The 22031-nt window shown below is 53.7% G+C and overlaps 1 protein-coding gene across 3 annotated transcripts in view; it reads right to left on the bottom strand.

The window, feature by feature from the left end:
- USP24 (ubiquitin specific peptidase 24) overlaps window positions 1-22031 on the bottom strand; it is a 229752-nt gene that overhangs the window by 125349 nt on the left and 82372 nt on the right. For 2 of the 3 annotated variants that reach the window (XM_075320429.1, XM_075320432.1), the window contains exons 24-30: window positions 21530-21596; window positions 21022-21132; window positions 20098-20196; window positions 11932-12099; window positions 11689-11774; window positions 11504-11597; window positions 11264-11413 (exon numbers count right to left, since the gene is read on the bottom strand). In XM_075320429.1, the coding sequence (XP_075176544.1) occupies window positions 11264-11413; window positions 11504-11597; window positions 11689-11774; window positions 11932-12099; window positions 20098-20196; window positions 21022-21132; window positions 21530-21596 (775 nt within the window). The remainder of the gene's footprint in view (window positions 1-11263; window positions 11414-11503; window positions 11598-11688; window positions 11775-11931; window positions 12100-20097; window positions 20197-21021; window positions 21133-21529; window positions 21597-22031) is intronic. The other variant, XM_075320431.1, reaches the window with a different exon arrangement.

Here is a 22031-nt window from a genome sequence, read left to right as displayed (position 1 = left end):
AAAAACTAAGAAGTAGGCGGAGCCTAACTTCACAAGTGGGCGACAGCCGCCTGAAGGATGCGTCTGCCCAAGCTCACATCTGCCGAAGCATGAGCATGCACTTGGTAGTGCTTCGAGAAGGTATGCAGGCTAGTCCAAGTGGCAGCCTGACAGACTTGTTGAGCCGTAGCCTGGTGCCTAAAAGCCCAAGAGGCACCGACAGCTCTGGTCGAGTGTGCTTTGATCCCCGGCGGGGGAGGCACCTGAGTACTCTGGTAGGCGTCCGAAATGGTCGATCTAATCCAACGGGCTAAGGTCGGCTTAGAAGCAGAGAGGCCCTTGCGCCGACCTGTGGTTAGCACAAAAAGAGAAGCGCACCGCCTAAGTGTAGCGGTGCGAGACACATAGATCCGGAGAGCACGAACCAGATCCAAAGTATGCAGCGCTTTTTCAAAGCGATGAACAGGGGCCGGACAAAAGGAAGGTAGGGTAATGTCCTGGTTAAGGTGGAAAGGAGAGACCACCTTAGGAAGAAAGTCCGGAGTCGGACGGAGAACCACCTTGTCTTGATGAAAAACCAAAAAAGGTGACTCCGAAGAGAGCGCAGCCAAATCAGAGACTCTCCTGAGGGAAGTTATGGCCACAAGAAAGGCCACTTTCTGTGAAAGACGATACAAGGAAACCTCCCTAAGTGGCTCAAAGGGGGGTTTCTGCGAAACCGTGAGAACCAAATTAAGGTCCCATGGATCCAAGGGCCGCCTGTAGGGCGGAATGATGTAAGACGCGCCCTGAATGAAGGTGCGGACTTGAGCCAGCTGAGCGAGACGTCGCTGGAACAGGACTGACAGAGCTGAGACTTGTCCCTTGAGAGAGTTGAGGGACAGCCCTAGCTGCAGACCGGACTGTAGAAAAGACAGAAGGGTCGGCAAGGAGAAAGGCCAAGGAGGATGGTCGGTAGAGCGACACCAGGACAGGAAAATTTTCCAAGTCCTGTGATAGATCTTAGCGCAAGAAGACTTACGGGCCCGAGTCATAGTGGAGATGACTTCAGGAGGAATACCAGAAGCCGTCAAAATCCAGGACTCAAGAGCCACGCCGTCAATTTGAGAGCCGCAGAATTCGGGCGGAAAAACGGACCTTGCGAGAGAAGGTCTGGACAGTCCGGGAGATGCCACGGCATCTCTACGGACAGATGGAGCAGGTCTGGATACCAAGCTCGCCTGGGCCAGTCCGGTGCAATGAGGATGACTCTACGGCCCTCCATTCTGATCTTGCGCAGGACTCTGGGCAAGAGTGCTAGAGGGGGAAACACGTAGGACAGACGAAACTGGGACCAGTCTTGAACCAGTGCGTCCGCGGCGAATGCCTGAGGATCGTGGGAGCGAGCCACGTAAACAGGAACTTTGTTGTTGTGACGGGATGCCATTAGGTCCACGTCCGGAGTGCCCCATTTGCGGCAGATTGACTGAAACACTGCCGGGTGCAGGGACCACTCGCCACCGTCCACGGTTTGACGGCTGAGATAATCGGCTTCCCAGTTTTCCACGCCTGGTATGTGGACTGCGGATATGGTGGACCCCGAGTCCTCCACCCATTGAAGGATGCGTTGTACCTCCAACATTGCCAGGCGGCTGCGTGTCCCGCCTTGGTGATTGATGTAGGCAACCGCTGTCGCGTTGTCTGACTGGACTCGAATGTGCCTGCCCGCCAACAGGTGGTGAAAAGCTAGGAGAGCTAGAAGCACAGCTCTGGTCTCCAGCACATTGATTGAAAGGGCTGACTTGGACGGAGTCCAAGTGCCCTGCGCTCTGTGGTGGAGACATACCGCTCCCCAGCCGGATAGACTGGCATCCGTGGTGAGAATCACCCAGGACGGGGCCAGGAAGGAGCGCCCTTGGGACAGGGAGAGGGGCCGAAGTCACCACTGAAGGGAGCTTCTGGTCCGTGGCGACAGAGCCACTAACCTCTGTAAGGAGGAAGGCCGCTTGTCCCAACAGCGGAGAATGTCCAGCTGCAGGGGGCGCAGATGGAACTAGGCAAAGGGAACAGCCTCCATGGACGCCACCATTTGACCCAGCCCCTGCATCAGACGCCTGAGGGTATAACGGCGGGGCCTCAGCAGAGAGCGCACCGCTAGCTGGAGTGACTGCTGTTTGACTAAGGGCAACTTCACAAGTGCCGGCAAAGTCTCGAACTGCATCCCTAGGTACGTGAGACTCTGGGTCGGAGTCGGAATGGATTGGGGAAGATTGACAAGCCACCCGAATTGGGCTAGAGTGGCGAGAGTGAGCGAGACACTCCGCTGACAGTCTGCGCTGGATGAAGCCTTGACTAGAAGGTCGTCCAGGTAAGGAATCACTGCCAACCCCTGGAGGTGCAGGACCGCAATCACTGCTGCCATGACCTTGGTGAATACCCGAGGGGCCGTGGCTAACCCGAAGGGGAGAGCCACGAATTGGAAATGATCTTCTCCTATTGCAAAACGTAGCCAACGCTGGTGTGAAACTGCAATTGGCACATGCAGATAGGCATCTCTGATGTCGATGGACGCCAGGAAATCCCCTTGGGTCACTGAGGCAATGACTGATCGCAGAGACTCCATGCGAAAGTGCCGCACCTGAACATGCTTGTTGAGAAGCTTGAGATCCAGGATGGGCCGGAAGGTACCGTCCTTTTTGGGAACTAGGAAGAGATTTGAGTAGAAACCTCTGAACCGTTCCCGGGCGGGAACTGGTACAATTACTCCGTTGGCCTGCAAGGCTGCCACGGCCTGTGAGAAGGCGGCGGCCTTGGATCAAGGAGGAGTTGAGAGAAAAAATCTGTTTGGCGGGCTGGAAGAGAATTCTATCCTGTAGCCGTGGGAGATGATATCTCTCACCCACTGATCGGAGACGTGTTGAAACCAAGCGTCGCCAAAGTGGGAGAGCCTGCCACCGACTAATGACGTTGCCGGAGCGGGCAGAGAGTCACGAGGAGGCTGCCTTAGTGGCAGCACCTCCTGCGGTCTTCTGTGGACGCGCTTTTGGGCGCCAGTTGGATTTCTGGTCCTTGGCTGAGTTAGCGGACAAGGCCGAGGGCTTAGAGGACGACCAGTTGGAGGAACGAAAGGAGCGAAACCTCGACTGATTCCTACCCTGGGCAGGTTTCCTGGTTTTGGTTTGTGGCATGGAAGTACTCTTCCCGCCAGTAGCTTCTTTAATAATTTCATCCAGCTGTTCTCCGAACAGCCGGGACCCAGCAAAAGGGAGCCCAGCAAGGTACTTCTTAGAACAAGCATCTGCCTTCCACTCTCGAAGCCACAAGATCTTGCGGATAACGAGGGAATTAGCCGAAGCAACCGCAGTGCAGTGAGAAGCCTCCAGCATGACAGACATGGCATAAGATGAAAAAGCTGAAGCTTGAGAAGTTAAGGCAACCATCTCGGGCATAGAGTCCCTGGTGAGGGAATGCATCTCCTCTAGAGAAGCAGAGATGGCTTTGAGAGCCCACACTGCTGCAAAAGTCGGGAAAACAAGGCCCCCGCCGCTTCATACACGGATTTGGCCAGAAGGTCAATCTGACGGTCAGTGGAATCCTTAAGGGAGGTGCCATCAGCCACCGACACAACGGTCCGGGCTGAGAGCCTAGACACCGGAGGGTCTACTTTTGGGGAATGAGCCCACTCCTTGACCACCTCAGGTGGAAAGGGGAAACGGTCATCAGAACCACGCTTTGGGAAGCGTTTGTCAGGACAGGCCCTGGGTTTGGTCACAGCGGCCTGAAACTGGAGTGGTTAAAGAACACTCTCTTTACTCTCTTAGGCGAGGTAAACTGGTGCTTTTCTGCCAGAGAGGGTTGCTCCTCTGATACTGGCGGATTGAGATCCAGTACAGAATTAATGGAAGCAATCAAGTCACTAAGATCTGAGTCACCCTCGGAAAGATCAATGTGGTACATGGAGTTAGCCTCCGAGCCCCCTGTAAAGGCATCCTCCTCATCCTGCGAGTCAGCTCTTGAATCAGAGCCGCGGGATGAGGAGGGAGAGGAAACCCTGCGTCTCCTCTTAGGAGGACAGTGTCTGGGCCCCGATGATGAATCCTCTGTGAGCTCCGGTGGACGGAGGTCAGAAGATAGAGATCCTAAGGGACCCTTAGCAGTAGAGGCACCCTGTGAAGGGGGCTGATGCATATTCAACAAAGTCCTGGACAGAAGTCCCATGGACTCAGCAAAAGACTGGGAGATAGACCTAGAAAAGGATTCTACCCAAGCCGGGGGTTCAGCCACAGGTGCAGGAGCAGCCTGAGAGACCACTGGGGGTGAGACTCCAGGCTGTGGCACCGCCAAGTTAGAGCAGACATCACAATGTGGATAGGTGCTCGGTTCAGGCAGCAGGAGCTTACATGCAGCGCATACAGTATAAAGCTTTGGAGCCTTGCTCCTCGTGTGATACATGCTGCTGGAGTGGGGACTCTACAAAGAGAATGAACCCCAGAGAGTATATACAGAGGTCCACAACCAGAGACCGGTTGTGGCTTACCAGACCGCTGGAAGCGGTGTTGTGTGCCCTCCAGATCCCGAAGCCCGGACCCCCAATGCACAGCACCTCAGCAGGGATGCAGAGTGCAGGCCAGCGCAGAGTGAACCCTGTCTGAGAAAATGGCCGCCGGAGCGAAGAGAGGGGGCGGGACTTGGGGCGTTCCTGTAGGAGAGCGGGATCTGGAGGGCCATAGAGACCTACAGGGGAGGAGACACGCACAGCAGTGGGGAGTGTCCCTCCCCTGTGCAGGACGGCCGCCGGGAGGAGCCGAACCTGTCCCTCTGCATGAGTGACATGCGAGGGCAGTGAACAGAAACTAGGCCTCCGGCAAAGCCAGGGCCTAAATTTGAGCGGCGAGGCCGACGCGCAGGCACCATCGGCGCGGTTCTCGGGCGACAGCTAAAGAACCCGCCGGAAATGCCAATAAATACAGTAAGCACACTCTCCCCAAACAATAAAGCACAGGGAACAGGGACCCCCAATATATAAACGTCTCAGGTACTTAGCTGCTGAGACGGAGGGCCAGGTCCCTGGGGATGAGTGCTCCGGTCCAGCAGGGTCCTGAAGGGCTGCGGATGGAGACCGGTCTCCTGCCAGGCATGGAGACCGTGCTGGCTCCCACTTCAAGCCAGAGCCCAGGAGGGATGGTGAAGGAGCGCGGCATGTAAGGCTCCAGCCTTGGAAATCAACCTTACAACACCGCCGACACAGTGGGGTGAGAAGGGACATGCCGGGGGTCCAGACGTGGACCCGCACTTCTTCAATCTCATTCCAAAAAGGAAAAATACATATGAGAATGCATGTGTGGATGTATGCCTCCTGAACACAAAGTGATAAACTGGCTGGGACTGGCTCACCAGGGGGTGTATAAGCTCAGAGGGAGGAGCTACACTTTTAAGTGTAGTACTTTGTGTGTCCTCCGGAGGCAGAAGCTTAACACCCAAGGTCTGGGTCTCCCAAAGGAACGATAAAGAAAATAACATCTCACCACCATAATCCAATCCCCAGTCCAGAACGGCTGCCGGACCACAAGTGACGACGTCCCGACCACCGGTCACCTGATCCTGCAACCAGAGGCCTCAGCAGTCAGGTCACAGGTGGTCGCAACGTCATTAGTTCTCCGGTGGTAACCATCAGAGCCGCAGCCGGAGCGGGGAGCAGATTACTATAGTAGGTTTTGTTTTTCCAATTCTCAAGGTCAGTTTTCCCCTTTGAACTTTATAAATAAACTGAACAATCCCTACAATCCAGGATAAGAAATGTAATGTATGTACACAGTGACCAAACCAGCAGAATAGTGAGTGCAGCTCTGGGGTATAATACAGGAGGTAACTCAGGATCAGTACAGGATAATGTAATGTATGTACACAGTGACCAAACCAGCAGAATAGTGAGTGCAGCTCTGGGGTATAATACAGGATGTAACTCAGGATCAGTGCAGGATAAGTAATGTAATGTATGTACACAGTGACTGCACCAGCAGAATAGGGAGTGCAGCTCTGGAGTATAATACAGGAGGTAACTCAGGATCAGTGCAGGATAAAGAGAATTTTGTTTACATACCGTAAATTCTTTTTCTTATAGTTCCGACATGGGAGACCCAGACCATGGGTGTATAGCTTCTGCCTCCGGAGGACACACAAAGTACTACACTAAAAAGTGTAGCTCCTCCCTACGAGCATATACACTCCCTGGATGACCACATCTAGCCAGTTTAGTGCAAAAGCTGAAGGAGGACATCCACCCACAAGTAGAGATAGAGTAAAACCCGGAATAACCGGAACCTCTGTCTACAACAACAGCCGGTGAAAACACACGGAACAAGAACTGCCAACAGGCAATAGGGAGGGTGCTGGGTCTCCCATGTCGGAACTATAAGAAAAATTTACGGTAAGTAAACAAAATTCTCTTTTTCTTCATCGTTCCTTATGGGAGACCCAGACCATGGGACATCTCAAAGCAGTCCATGGGTGGGAAATAAACAGAAAACTGAGAAGTAGGCAAAACCTAACTTCACAAATGGGCGACAGCCGCCTGAAGGATGCGTCTGCCCAAGCTCGCATCTGCCGAAGCATGAGCATGCACTTGGTAGTGCTTCGAAAAGGTGTGCAGACTAGACCAAGTGGCAGCCTGACAGACCTGCTGAGCCGTAGCCTGGTGCCTGAAAGCCCAAGAGGCACCGACAGCTCTGGTCGAGTGCGCCTTAATCCCCGGCGGGGGAGGCACCTGAGAACATTGGTAGGCATCGGATATGGCCGACCTAATCCAACGAGCTAGGGTCGGTTTAGAAGCCGAGAGACCCTTGCGCTGACCTGTGGTCAGCACAAAAAGAGAGGTGCACCGCCTAAGAGCAGCGGTGCGTGACACATAGATCCGGAGCGCCCGCACCAAATCTAAAGTATGCAACGCTTTCTCAAAGCGATGCACAGGGGCCGGACAAAGGGAAGGCAATGAAATGTCCTGGTTAAGGTGGAAAGGAGACACCACCTTAGGGAGAAAGTCCGGAGTCGGACGGAGAACCACCTTGTCTTGGTGAAAAACCAAAAAGGTGACTCTGAAGAGAGCGCAGCCAAATCAGAGACTCTCCTGAGGGAAGTTATGGCCACCAGAAAGACCACTTTCTGTGAAAGACGAGACAAAGAAACCTCCCTAAGAGGCTCAAAGGGGGGTTTCTGTAAGGCCGTGAGGACCAGATTAAGGTCCCAGGGATCCAGAGGCCGCCGGTAAGGCGGAATGATGTGAGATGCGCCCTGCATGAAGGTGCGCAGCACCTGGGCCAGTCGGGCGATACGCCGCTGGAACAACACTGACAGCGCCGAGACCTGTCCCTTGAGGGAATTGAGAGATAGTCCTAGCTGCAGACCGGACTGTAGAAAGGACAGGATGGTCGGCAAGGAAAACGGCCAAGGAGCATGGCCGGAAGAGCGACACCAGGACAGGAAAATTCTCCATGTCCTGTGGTAAATCCTGGCCGAGGAAGACTTCCGAGCCTGAGTCATAGTGGAGATGACCTCGGAAGAAATGCCTGAAGCCGTCAGGATCCAGGACTCAAGAGCCACGCCGTCAATCTGAGAGCCGCAGAATTATGGCGGAAAAACGGACCTTGTGAGAGAAGGTCTGGGCGGTCCGGGAGATGCCACGGCACCTCTACGGACAGACGGAGCAGGTCTGGGTACCAAGCTCGCCTGGGCCAGTCCGGAGCAATGAGGATGACCCGACGGCCCTCCATTCTGATCTTGCGCAGGACTCTGGGCAAGAGAGCTAGAGGGGGAAACACATAGGCCAGACGGAACTGGGACCAATCCTGAACCAGCGCGTCCGCCGCCAAGGCCTGAGGATCGTGGGAGCGAGCCACGTAAACCGGGACCTTGTTGTTGTGCCGGGATGCCATTAGATCCACTTCCGGAGTGCCCCACTTGCGGCAGATCGACCGGAAACACTGCCGGATGCAGGGCCCACTGCAAGGATGCCACGGCCTGAGAGAAGGCGGCGGCTTTGGAGAAGGGGGGAGTGGACAGAAAAAATCTGTTTGGCGGGCTGGAAGAAAATTCTATCCTGTAGACGTGGGAGATGATATCCCGCACCCACTGATCGGAGACATGTTGGAACCACACGTCGCCAAAGTGGGAGAGCCTGCCACCGACCAAGGACGTTGCTGGCGCAGCCAGATAGTCAAGAGGAGGCTGCCTTAGTGGCAGCGGCTCCTTCGCTCTTCTGAGGACGCGGCTTCGTGCGCCAGCTGGGTTTTCGATCCTTGGCTGAGTTAGTGGACGAGGCTGAGGGCTTAGAGGATGACCAGTTAGAGGAACGAAAGGAACGAAACCTCGACTGGTTCCTGCCCTGGACAGGTTTCCTGGTTTTAGTCTGTGGCAAGGAAGTACTCTTCCCGCCAGTAGCTTCCTTAATAATTTCATCCAGTTGTTCACCGAACAGCCGGGACCCAGCAAAGGGGAGCCCAGCAAGGTACTTCTTGGAAGAAGCGTCTGCTTTCCACTCTCGAAGCCACCGCCGTGCGGTGAGAAGCCTCCAGAATGGCAGACATGGCATAGGATGAAAAGGCCGAAGCCTGGGAAGTTAAGGCAACCATTTCGGGCATAGAGTCCCTGGTGAGGGAATGCATCTCTTGCAGAGAAGCAGAGACGGCCTTAAGAGCCCACACTGCTGCAAAGGACGGGGAGAACGAGGCCCCTGCCGCCTCATATACAGATTTGGCCAGAAGGTCAACCTGGCGGTCAGTAGGATCCTTAAGTGAGGTGCCATCGGCCACAGATACAACTCTCCGGGCTGAGATTCTAGACACCGGAGGATCCACCTTCGGTGAATGAGCCCACTCCTTGACTACCTCTGGTGGAAAGGGAAAACGGTCATCAGAACTACGCTTAGGGAAGCGTTTGTCAGGACAGGCCCTGGGCTTGGTCACAGTGGCCTGAAAACTGGAGTGGTTAAAAAAAACATACTCCTTGCTCTCTTAGGTGAGGTAAACTGGTGTTTTTCTACCAGAGAGGGTTGTTCCTCTGACACTGGTGGATTGAGGTCCAGTACGGAATTAATGGACGCAATCAAGTCACTAACATCCGCATCACCTTCAGATAGATCAATGGGGTACATAGAGGTAGCGTTCGAGCCCACAGTAAAGGCATCCTCCTCGCCCTGCAATTCAGCACGTGAATCAGAGCCCTGGGACGAGGAAGGAGAAGAGTCCCTGCGTCTCCGTTTAGGAGGACGGGGTCCAGGAACAGATGAAAAATCCTCTGTGAGCTCTGCAGAGCGAGCCGGAGCAGCAGAGGCGCCCTGAGAAGGGGGCTGATGCATGGTCAGCAGAGTCCGGGACAGCTGTCTCATGGAGTCGGCAAAGGACTGGGAGATAGCTTTAGAAAACGATGCTACCCAAGCCGGGGGTTCAGCCACCGGGGCCGGAGCAGCCGGAGGGACCCCTGGGGAGACTCCAGGTTGAGGCACCACCATGTTAGAGCAGGCATCACAATGTGGATATGTGCTCGGTTCATGCAGAATGAGCTTACATGCAGAGCATATAGAGTAAAGCCTTGCAGCCTTGCTCCTAGTGAGAGACATGCTGCTGAGGTGGGGGCTCTGCAGTAAAGAACACACTCCTTCAGAATGACTCCCAGAGAGTGTACAAGAAAGTCCACAACCAGAGGTTGTGGCTTACCAGACCGTTTTATGTGCCCTCCGAATTCCACAGCTTGGACCCCCAGACAGATGCAGAGCTGCAGCAGCCAGCGCCGATCAGTGTGTAAACGCTGATAAAATGGCGCCGGAGTGAGGAGGGGGGGCGGGGTTTAGTCCAAGAGCGGGAACCGGAGGGCCAAGGAGAAATACAGGGGAGGGAAACATCTCCTCAGAGAGGAGTCTCCTCCCCTGAGCTGAACGGCCGGTGGGCGGCGCCGCACTGTCCCTCTGCATGACTGACATGCAGGGGCAGTGAAAACGAAACTAGGCCGCAGCCGAAGCCGGGGCCTAAATTTTCTTATGCGGCCGACGAGCAGGCACCCTCGGCGCGGTTCTCAGGAGAAAACCAGAGAACCGGCCGGAAATCACAGCACAGTGAAATAACACACTCTCCCCACAATAAATACACAAGGGACCCTTCAATAACGTCTCAATACTTAGCTTATGAGACGCAGGGCCAGGTCCCTGAGGGGTGAGCGCTCCGTCCGGCAGGGTCCTGAAAGGGCTGCGGATGGAGACCGGTCTCCTGCAAAGCAGAGAGAACCGTGATGGCTCCCACTTCAAGCCAGAGCCCAAGGGATGGTGAAGGAGCGCGGCATGTAAGGCTCCAGCCTTGTAAATCAACCTTAACAGCACCGCCGACACAGTGGGGTGAGAAGGGACATGCCGGGAGTCCAGGTTGGACCCGCTTTTCTTCCAACTCTTTGAAATCAAAAATCAAAAAATCAGATGAGAATGCATGTGTGTGTGACCTCCTGAACACAAAGCATTGAACTGGCTAGATGTGGTCATCCAGGGGGTGTATATGCTAGGAGGGAGGAGCTACACTTTTTAGTGTAGTACTTTGTGTGTCCTCCGGAGGCAGAAGCTATACACCCATGGTCTGGGTCTCCCATAAGGAACGATGAAGAAAAGTAATATAATGTATGTACAAAATGAATGACTTCCTTTTCCTTTGTATCCATTAATGTATGTACACAGTGACTGCACCAGCAGAATAGTGAGTGCAGCTCTGGAGTATAATACAAGATACGTAATGTAATGTATGTACACAGTGACTGCACCAGCAGAATAGTTAGTGCTGCTCTGGAGGATAATACAGGATAAGTAATGTATGTACACAGTGATTGCACCAACAGAATAGGGAGTGCAGCTCTGGGGTATAATACAGGAGGTAACTCAGGATCAGTACAGGATCAGTAATGTAATGTATGTACACAGTGACTGCACCAGCAGAATAGTGAGTGCAGCTCTAGAGTATAATACAGGATTAGTGTTGAGCGGACCCGGATCCGCACGGTTTGAGAGCCCGATCCGAGTACGACCAGTACCCGGGATTCGGGGTGCACGATCCGGATCCGTTTTTTTTTTTTTTTATTCTCACTCACTCACACTCTCTCTCTCTGATCCGCTCACAGGAGGTAACTCAGGATCAGTACTGTATGTACACAGTGACCAAACCAGCAGAATAGTGAGTGCAGCTCTGGAGTATAACTCAGGATCAGTAATGTATGTACACAGTGACTTATGTAGATAATATATATATAGGAATATTCTGGGGTGACATTCTGCGAATACCTCTAGATTGTACAGCACACGGAAGGTGGACATGCCGGGGGCAGAGGATCTGAACAGGCTTTCCAGGATGGAGCTGGCGCTGGGCTGGTGGTGATGTTTGGAGGACAGAGATGGGGATTTTGAAGACTGCGATTCTGACAGAAGTGTCTTCTGAGTGGAAAGGGAACGTTTATTAAAAAAATGCAGAGTTACATAGAGGGGGTGAATTAATGCCCATTGGTGACAGCAACCCTCACTCACCTTCCTGCCCAGAGAATCGAGCTGATCCAGGGCTTCCTGCACCGCGGGGTCTGTCGGTATCAGCAGCAGAAGCTTCCGGACCCTCAGGGTGATCCTGCAGAGACGGACGCTCATCAGTGCACCCAGTATACAGTGCTGACCTGGTATATAGCGGTTTGGGAGGCAGAGGTATAACGCACAATTACCTGGGCTCTTCCAGGTTGGCTAGTTGATAGAGCATATCGAACACATTGCAGACTAATGCCATCACCACGCCTGGAAGGGACTTCTCCTGGAAATAAGGAATGGAAAGAAGAAAAGTCATAAAGAGACTCAAACTAGATCAGAGAATCCTATAGAGTGTTTTGGTACAAGATCACCTATAGAGGAGCCAGTATGGGGCTTCCTGACACCCCAGGTCTTATGTCTGTGGCTTTACCCCATCATACCTGTTCCATCACATATGAGGAGCTGAAGCCTGCGCTGCTGCTGGACGCCGAGGAGGTCTCTGCGGAGCTCCCAGACGGGGTACCTCCACCCGATGTCTTCACCGTGAGCGACTGGTCATCTGAAAAGCCCAACTGATGGAGCAACTTCTGGTCTTTATTCACCGTCAGCTACAACAGAGCAGACACCAGGTTACTAAAGACATAAGAGCGAGCGCCATCGACCCTAAGGTGGTTTATGTTCTGTGACCCCATGTGAGGTAAATCCGGAGATATGACGATAAATCATGATATTCAAGTATGTCAGGAAGCCCTCTCCTGGTGTCACCCCCCCCTTTCCTTCACACAACTGGTTTAGCAACAAATCCCATGGCCATCTCCTGTGATATGGAGATGAGGTGGTGTGGGAACAATGGACACAGGATGACTCCCTGCCGTCACCCTGTAACAAGAGTTGTATCTCATTAGCAAGGCTATGGAACTAGCAGACAGAACGACTCCAGTAAAAAATGGTTCATATCTCGCCAGCCATATCTCCGATAAATATGGCAACCATAAAAATGGTGTCTCCGCATGCGGACGATGCCGGCACACCCTTTTTATGGGAGCAGGACATTGGGAAATGCCCCAGGCGTGATATCAGCCAATGGGGAACTGGCAGACAGGTCATGAGTCCCCTCGTTCTGTAGCTAAATTCATAACTGTCACAATGAGAGCATTGGCGTCCGCCTACGACGCTCCCAGGCAAAGTTATGGCCCATATTCCATGTTGGGATATTGTCCATAACTCAAGCCAGGGGTGGAGCAGTGCTCCCTGTGAGGTCACGAAGGTAGGAGGGGACCTGGACTTGCCCAGGTTGATAACCCTACTTCGGCCATTTTCCAGTGTTCTTTTCGCTGGGGGCACGTGTAGGAAACATCTGTGGGAAGGATCCTAGAAACCTGGGTACAGCGCCCCCCTGTGGCCAGACGCAACAAGGTAACTGCTGGAACTGTGTATGCCTGTTTGTAACCCATGCTTTGATTGTAACTGTACTCTGACATATGTATATTCTGTAGATTCCCTATTGTATATATTGTAGTTTCTAGTGTGCTTTAGGCTGATTAAATTATATAATTAATCTTGGGCTGTTCTGTTATCTCGATCTTGAATCCCACGTCTGTGTGTTCGGCTAATAGTTACCGTAAATCGGTTGGTGGCAGCGAATTGTGCCAAGGATTATTGTGGGGAGGCCAGTGAGATTCGGGGAGATTTTATATATTCCGCCCACGGAGGTCGGGGGAATATATACCTTACTCCCACCGGGGACCCTTCAATAATCGGCATAAGTAGTATAGCGGCCTCCTTGCTTATGGTCGGGCAATTCCATAATTGGCCTGACTATAAGAGGGGCGCTAGAGAGCGCGTCACGTGCTCTGTCTGTCGGTCGGGAGGTATAAAGGAGGGGTGACCCCCACTTGTTACCCCCCGATTGTGACGTACTGGTAGCCAGCGCGGGGGATTTCTGAGTGACCCCCCCGGTGGTTTGTGACATATTGGTGGCAAGCGGTGGGATCGAGATAATAGTGTGTGTGAGTGTGAGACCCATACTCCCAGACACTAAAGACTGCCTGCAGCAGCTGTGGCTGCTGGGGTCTTCAGACTAGCTCAACACTAGAGTGTCAGAGTGCAGATACTGTAAGGTGTGTGGAGGCATCAGGTGTCAGTTCTGTGTCAGTGACCAAAGTCTGCAAGAATGGCTGAGAGCACCAGGAGCAAAGCCAAAGGAATGGCCGATGCTCAGGCCAGAGACGATGAGGAGGTTGTCCACGAGCCCTCCAAGAGCCCGACGCCAGAGAACAGCTCTGCAGAGGACATCGCACAACCTGGCACTGCTGGACAAAATGAGGAGGAGCTCGCCCAAGGGTCCTCAACGAGCCAGATGCCAGCCCTCCGCTCTGCAATGGACAGTGAATCACCAGGCTCCGCAGCGGGCCGCAGATCACCACGTGCCATTCCACCGAGCCTGGGAGGCTCGGATAGCCTTCTTCAAATGGCTATGGCCCTTCTCCAGGCTGGAGACCAGGAGGGCTACAAGGAACTCCTGGCAGAGCGCAGGGCAGAGCGGCAGGCAGCGCGTGAAGAGCGCCAGGCAGAGCGTGAGGCTGCGGAGCGACGGCAACAGGCAGACCGTGACCACCAGCTGCAGCTAGCTCAGCTCCGGCCCTCATCAGCCACACGTGACCTTCAAGACACCAAACTTCCAAAGGTCCGTGTTGAGGACTTCCCAGTGCTGGAGAAGGATGGAGACTTGGACTCTTTCTTGACTGCTTTTGAACGGACTTGCTTGCAGCACCATCTGGACAAGGAGCAGTGGGCCAAATACCTGACCCCCCGTTTAAGGGGTAAGGCCCTGGATATCCTTGGGGACTTGCCTGCTGAGGCAGATCAGGGCTACGACACCATCAAGCGGGCCCTGATCCAACAGTACAACCTCACCCCAGAGTCCTACCGCAAGAAGTTCCGGAGCCTACAGAAGGGACCAAAGGACTCCTGGGCTGACCACAGGCGGGCACTTGCCCGAGCTGCCGACCACTGGACCCAAGGCCTGCAGCTTTCCACCGGACCGGAGATCCTGGACTTGTTCATCACGGAGCAACTCTTGTGGAACTGCCCTGAGGATCTCCGCCAGTTCATCCGAGACCAGAAGCCAAAGGGGTCCACGGCTACAGCTGCCCTGGCCGATGACTACACCAACAATCGGGCTCCTGAAGCCAGGAGAGCAGCCACCAGCAGCACCTGGAGAGGGGGTAAGATGAATTCTGCGACTGCCCCACCTGCCCCTAGACTGCAGGGGGTGTCCCCCTCAACTCCCCTCTCCAGGCCCGTGGCAGAACCAAGACGGTGCCACCAGTGCAACCTACCTGGACACTTCAAGGCCATGTGCCCTCAGCGTCCCAAGGCCCCGGCTCCGTCCCCGTCCCAAGGGCCGCCCAAGGTGTATTGTGTGGGTGGGGGTGGTGGTAGGTCCCTGGACAGCTTCCAACCTGTCACCGTCGGCCGGTCTGTGACCATAGGACTGCGAGACAGCGCCTCGGAGGTGACTCTGGTGCGGCCTGAGATGGTGTCCCCCCAAGACTTGATCCCTGGAAAAACCCTCGCTGTCTCCGGGATTGGAGGCACTGACCCGGCGCTGCCTGTTGCTGACATTTATGTGGACTGGGGCGCAGGGCGGGGGGTGAGGGAGGTGGGGGTAACTGATCGGATCCCTGCAAACGTGCTACTTGGGACAGATTTGGGGCAGATAACCTCCCAGTTTGGGCCCCCCCCAAGGGCTGAACCTTCAGCCCGTACTGACATGACTCCTAACAATGTTAATGTGTTATCTACGAATGATGTAAGGGAGGAGGGAATGAACTCTGATAGACACCATAGACACACACTCAGCTGCAGCTGTGACAGGGGAGGGGGTCAGAGAAAGGTGTGACAATGCCTCTACAAGTAACCAGCCTGTGAGCTGGGATCTGTTGCCCTCTGCAGGGATAAGCAGAGAGCAGGGTGCTGCAGGGGGAGGACCAGTGTGTGGGGTGGGGGCTACCACAGCAAATGTGGGGTCCCCAGAGATTTCACAGCGGGGTTCTGTTGCTGCAGGAGGGGAACAGGCAGGTGAGATTGGGGCCGGTCCAGGAGCGGAAGTGCTCCCAGGTAAGATCTCGGTGCATGGTTCCCCCACAACCGGGGTGTCAGGAAGCCAGGTAGGTCTGCCTGAACCGGCGACTTGGTCAGGAACGGAGGAGGAGCAGGCACGACCCACGGTCGCAGCGGCTGTGGCCGCTGTCACCCGCAGTGGGAGTGCTGGAAGCCAAGGGGCCTCCCGGAGGTCCGATAGCTCTTCCCCTTCTGACCAAGTGGCAGCCGAGTCAGGTGGAGGCCAGGACACAGGTCCCGGGGTACTGACTGAAGATGTGACAGTCTCGTCGATTCTGGCCACATCTAGTCAGGGGTTTCAGGCAGCGTTAGAAGCTGACGACAGCCTGAAAGCTCTTAAGGAGCAGGCGGCACAGCCTCCCTCGGACTCGGACCCGGAGCGAGTGGTCTGGGACCAAGGACGGCTGTACCGGGCCACGGTCCAGCAGGGTTCACCGGAGGCGTGGCCCAGGGACCGACAGTTGGTGGTACCCTATCCGTTCCGGACGGAGTTGTTGCGGATCGCACATGAGATTCCGATGGCCGGACACCTAGGGATCGCTAAGACCAAGGCCAGGTTAAACCAGCATTTCTACTGGCCAAAAATGGGGGCCGATGTGGCTGCCTACTGCCGTTCGTGTGAAACCTGTCAGAGAGTGGGGAAGGCGGGGCCACGCCCCAAAGCCCCACTGGTATCTCTGCCAATCATCGATGAGCCTTTCAGGAGGGTGGCTGTGGATCTGGTCGGCCCGCTGGCCATCCCCAGCAGCTCCGGGAAACGCTTCATACTGACGGTAGTGGACTATGCCACCCGGTACCCAGAAGCAGTGGCCTTGTCGTCCATTCGGGCTGACAAGGTGGCCACCGCATTGCTGGAGATTTTCTCCCGAGTGGGTTTTCCCCAGGAAATGCTCACTGACCGGGGGACCCAATTCATGTCCCAGCTGATGGAGGCCCTCTGTAAGCAAGTCCAGGTGCGACATCTGGTGGCCAGCCCGTACCATCCACAGACTAATGGCCTGTGCGAGCGGTTCAATGGCACCTTAAAGCAGATGCTTAAGATGTTGGTCGACTCCCATGGGCGGGACTGGGAGCGGTATCTCCCACACCTGTTATTTGCTTACCGGGAGGTTCCACAGGCCTCAACAGGATTCTCACCGTTTGAGCTCCTGTACGGGCGACGTGTGCGGGGCCCCCTGGCTCTGGTGAAAGAGGCTTGGGAAGGGGATTTGGCCACCCCTGGAGTGTCGGTTATCGAGTATGTCATGCGCTTCCGGGACAAAATGCAGGCCTTGACGCAACTGGTACACGACAATATGGCTCAAGCCCAGGCCGATCAGAAGCGTTGGTACGACCAGAACGCTTGTGAGAGGACCTACCAAGTGGGTCAAAAGGTGTGGGTACTGGTCCCCGTACCACAGGACAAGCTTCAGGCAGCCTGGGAAGGCCCATACCTCATGTACCAGCAGCTCAACCCTGTAACGTACCTGGTCACCCTGGACCCTGCCCGTGGAAGGCGGAAGCCCTTCCATGTGAACATGATGAAGGCACATCATGAGCGGGAGGCATGTGCGCTCCCCGTGTGCAACCTGCCCGAGGAGGGAGAAGCGGAAACCCTCTTGGATATGCTAGCCCAGGTTAGGGCAGGCGGATCCATTGAGGATGTGGAGGTTGGCCACCAGCTCTTGGAAGACCAACGGTCCCAGCTGTGGGCCACCCTCCTCCCCTTCCGGGGGTTGTTTACCAACCAGCCCGGAAGGACTGACTTGGCTGTCCATCACGTGGACACTGGGGATCATCCCCCGATCCGGCGTTCAGCATATCGGGTCTCCCTGGAGGTGCAGCAACACATGCGCCAGGAGATTGACGAGATGCTGAAGCTGGGGGTGATCCAGGCATCCAACAGCGCTTGGGCCTCGCCTGTAGTCCTCGTCCCTAAGAAGGACCGAACCACTCGGTTCTGCGTGGACTACAGGGGGCTCAATGCGGTCACGGTCGCCGATGCGTACCCAATGCCACGCATCGATGACCTGCTCGATCAGTTGGCCGGGGCTCAGTACCTGACCATCATGGATCTGAGCCGGGGATATTGGCAGATCCCCCTGACTCGCAAGGCCAGGGAACGCTCTGCCTTTATTACCCCATTTGGACTGTACGAGTCCACGGTGATGCCATTCGGGATGAGGAATGCCCCTGCCACTTTCCAGCGGATGGTCAACACCCTGCTCAAGGGACTTGAAGGGTACGCGGCCGCGTACCTAGATGACATTGCAGTCTTCAGTCCCACCTGGGAGGACCACCTAGAGCATCTAGCACAGGTGCTCAGGCGGATCCACCGGGCAGGTTTGACCATCAAGCCGGGAAAGTGTCAGCTGGCCATGAGCGAGGTCCAGTACCTCGGTCACCGGGTAGGCGGGAGAACACTGAAGCCCGAGCCTGAGAAAGTGGAGGCCATCGCATCCTGGCCCACCCCCAGGACCAAGAAGCAGGTGATGTCCTTCTTGGGGACCGCTGGGTACTATAGGAGGTTTGTTCCATGCTATAGTAGCCTGGCAAAGCCCTTGACGGACCTCACCAAGAAGAAGCTGCCCTCTGCAGTCGATTGGACAATGGACTGCGAGACAGCCTTCCGGGCCCTAAAGGACGCCCTGTCCAGCCCGCCCGTGCTACAGGCAGCCGACTTCACGCGGCCGTTTGTAGTACAGACCGACGCCAGTGACTTCGGCCTCGGTGCGGTGCTCAGCCAGGTGGACTCTGCGAGCCAAGAGCACCCAGTCTTGTACCTGAGCCGGAAGCTGTTACCGAGGGAAGTGGCCTATTCCACAATGGAGAAGGAGTGCCTGGCCATAGTGTGGGCCCTGCAGCGTCTGCAACCCTATCTATACGGGCGCCACTTCATCGTGGAGACGGACCACAATCCCCTCAGCTGGTTGCACACCGTCTCTGGGACGAATGGGCGATTGTTGCGATGGAGCCTTGCGCTCCAGCAATACAACTTCACCATTCGCCACAAAAGGGGCCGTGACCACGGTAACGCAGACGGGCTGTCCCGACAAGGAGAGGTCGCGGACGGGCGCACGGGGGAACACCGGAGTGTGCTGCCCCCTAGCGCCCTCAAAAGGGGGGAGGTGTGAGGTAAATCCGGAGATATGACGATAAATCATGATATTCAAGTATGTCAGGAAGCCCTCTCCTGGTGTCACCCCCCCCCTTTCCTTCACACAACTGGTTTAGCAACAAATCCCATGGCCATCTCCTGTGATATGGAGATGAGGTGGTGTGGGAACAATGGACACAGGATGACTCCCTGCCGTCACCCTGTAACAAGAGTTGTATCTCATTAGCAAGGCTATGGAACTAGCAGACAGAACGACTCCAGTAAAAAATGGTTCATATCTCGCCAGCCATATCTCCGATAAATATGGCAACCATAAAAATGGTGTCTCCGCATGCGGACGATGCCGGCACACCCTTTTTGTGGGAGCAGGACATTGGGAAATGCCCCAGGCGTGATATCAGCCAATGGGGAACTGGCAGACAGGTCATGAGTCCCCTCGTTCTGTAGCTAAATTCATAACTGTCACAATGAGAGCATTGGCGTCCGCCTACGACGCTCCCAGGCAAAGTTATGGCCCATATTCCATGTTGGGATATTGTCCATAACTCAAGCCAGGGGTGGAGCAGTGCTCCCTGTGAGGTCACGAAGGTAGGAGGGGACCTGGACTTGCCCAGGTTGATAACCCTACTTCGGCCATTTTCCAGTGTTCTTTTCGCTGGGGGCACGTGTAGGAAACATTTGTGGGAAGGATCCTAGAAACCTGGGTACAGCGCCCCCCTGTGGCCAGACGCAACAAGGTAACTGCTGGAACTGTGTATGCCTGTTTGTAACCCATGCTTTGATTGTAACTGTAATCTGACATATGTATATTCTGTAGATTCCCTATTGTATATATTGTAGTTTCTAGTGTGCTTTAGGCTGATTAAATTATATAATTAATCTTGGGCTGTTCTGTTATCTCGATCTTGAATCCCACGTCTGTGTGTTCGGCTAATAGTTACCGTAAATCGGTTGGTGGCAGCGAATTGTGCCAAGGATTATTGTGGGGAGGCCAGTGAGATTCGGGGAGATTTTATATATTCCGCCCACGGAGGTCGGGGGAATATATACCTTACTCTCACCGGGGACCCTTCAATAATCGGCATAAGTAGTATAGCGGCCTCCTTGCTTATGGTCGGGCAATTCCATAATTGGCCTGACTATAAGAGGGGCGCTAGAGAGCGCGTCACGTGCTCTGTCTGTCGGTCGGGAGGTATAAAGGAGGGGTGACCCCCACTTGTTACCCCCCGATTGTGACGTACTGGTAGCCAGCGCGGGGGATTTCTGAGTGACCCCCCCGGTGGTTTGTGACACCCCAGATAATAAAGGAATAGGTCCAAAAAGTATTCTGCAAACTATCCTGGAAGAGTAAGCAGACAAATCGGAGCTCACGGCTGTTACTTACCAAGCTCTCATTAGCGAATATTTGCATGTTTTCAACAGGACAGTTCAGGTGTCGGGCTATCTTCCAGCGGACGCTTCCGATCGTCTCATTGCTGTGGGCCTGGGACGTAAATAACAAGTCTCATCTCTCTATACACATCACACAAATACAGACTCTTTGGTGGGATATTCCATGGTGCGATGCTTTCAGATATTTTGTATGGCTACACTCACTTTGCCAGTATATACTACTACTATTCAGGGTCATTCCATATATTTGTCACAGACAAGCCTGTACAAGGACAGTCATTATTTTCACAGCAACCGATTGTACACGTCTGAGATTCATGGTCCAACTATGGACCACGAAGTTTCTAAACTCCAACTCAACAGCCATAAATGATGCTATCAAAATCAAGCCAGGAGAGCCACGGCTACTTGGACTGTGAATGCTGGCCTTTTGTGACTGGCCAGGTCACGTTGTTTCCCATTGTAGAGGATTACGATAAAGTGTAGTACTTTGTGTGTCCTCCAGAGGCAGAAGCTATACACCCAATGTCTGGGTCTCCCATAGGAACGATAAAGAAATATGCCATAAATGTCTAACAGAGGCAGGTCACAGCTCTACGAGTCCCTAGTATTGACCTGCAGTGACAGGAGAGGTCACACCGGATTTCTCCACTCACTGCTATGGGATTTCCAAAAATACAACTGTCTGCAATTCCTTCTCTTTGACATCCCCCCCCCCCCCCCTTTTAACTTTTTCTGCAGATCACCAGATTCTGAGCAGTTGTATCCCCTTTGTAATCAGATACATTGGAGGAATCGCACAGTAGTGGTTCGACTAGAGTGAAATAAATATAAATATATATATATATATATATATATATATATATATATATATATATATATATATATATATAAAAAGAAATTCGTGCTCACTGACCTCTATGGTGAATGTATCTTTGGTAGACTCATAAGTAAGGTTCAGCGTCAACAGATGTCCATGGAAAGAGGCACCGTGAGGTAGAATTGTTCTGGGAACAGAGTACAGATCCTTAAGGGGGGAAAAAAAATAAATAAAAGTCAATATTTTAATCACGCACAATCCAATAATTAGAGATAAAACATGACCCCAATGCAAAAAAATGCAGCTAGAACAGCATATAACTGTGGACGATACAGCTCCTATAGACACCGGCACTGTGCAGCCGCCTGCTGTAATGCTACAGGCTGCTGCGATAATATGGGGCAAAAGGAAAAACACGCTGCATGTGAACAGTGCCTTATTATGTCCTATTTTATGATGTGGCACACCGCGCCTCACATGATCAGTGACAATTAGAATGAAATGTATAAACAAACTACTTTTTTCTATATTACAGGACATCTCTAGCTCACCAGGACTGTGGTATGGTAAAGTCTGTGTACGCAGAAGTGCCAATCACGTTTACCTCGATAGTGATTACATAGCGCTCGGCCAGCAAAAGAAGCCTCTCGATGATGACCAATTTGGTTGACCTGCCAAGAAGAAAAAAAAATAAATAAAGTAATAAGAGTGTAATAACGTATAAACGCAAAGAAGGGAATTTTGTTACCGTAAATTCCTTTTCTTCTAGCTCCTATTGGGAGACCCAGACGATTGGGTGTATAGCTACTGCCTCCGGAGGCCACACAAAGCATTACACTAAAAAGTGTAAGGCCCCTCCCCTTCTGGCTATACACCCCCAGTGGGATCACTGGCTCACCAGTTTTAGTGCAAAAGCAAGAAGGAGGAAAGCCAATAACTGGTTTAAACAAATTCCCTCCGAGTAACATCGGAGAACTGAAAAACCGTTCAACATGAACAACATGTGTACCCGAGAAAAACCCAAAAATCCCGAAGGACAACAGGGCGGGTGCTGGGTCTCCCAATAGGAGCTAGAAGAAAAGGAATTTACGGTAAGTAACAAAATT

This window comes from Anomaloglossus baeobatrachus, chromosome 8 (genome assembly GCF_048569485.1).
Source record: "Anomaloglossus baeobatrachus isolate aAnoBae1 chromosome 8, aAnoBae1.hap1, whole genome shotgun sequence".
NCBI lineage: Eukaryota > Metazoa > Chordata > Amphibia > Anura > Aromobatidae > Anomaloglossus > Anomaloglossus baeobatrachus.
The sequence above is the reverse complement of the archived record's forward strand: the minus strand, read 5'-3'. Positions and strand labels throughout refer to the sequence as shown.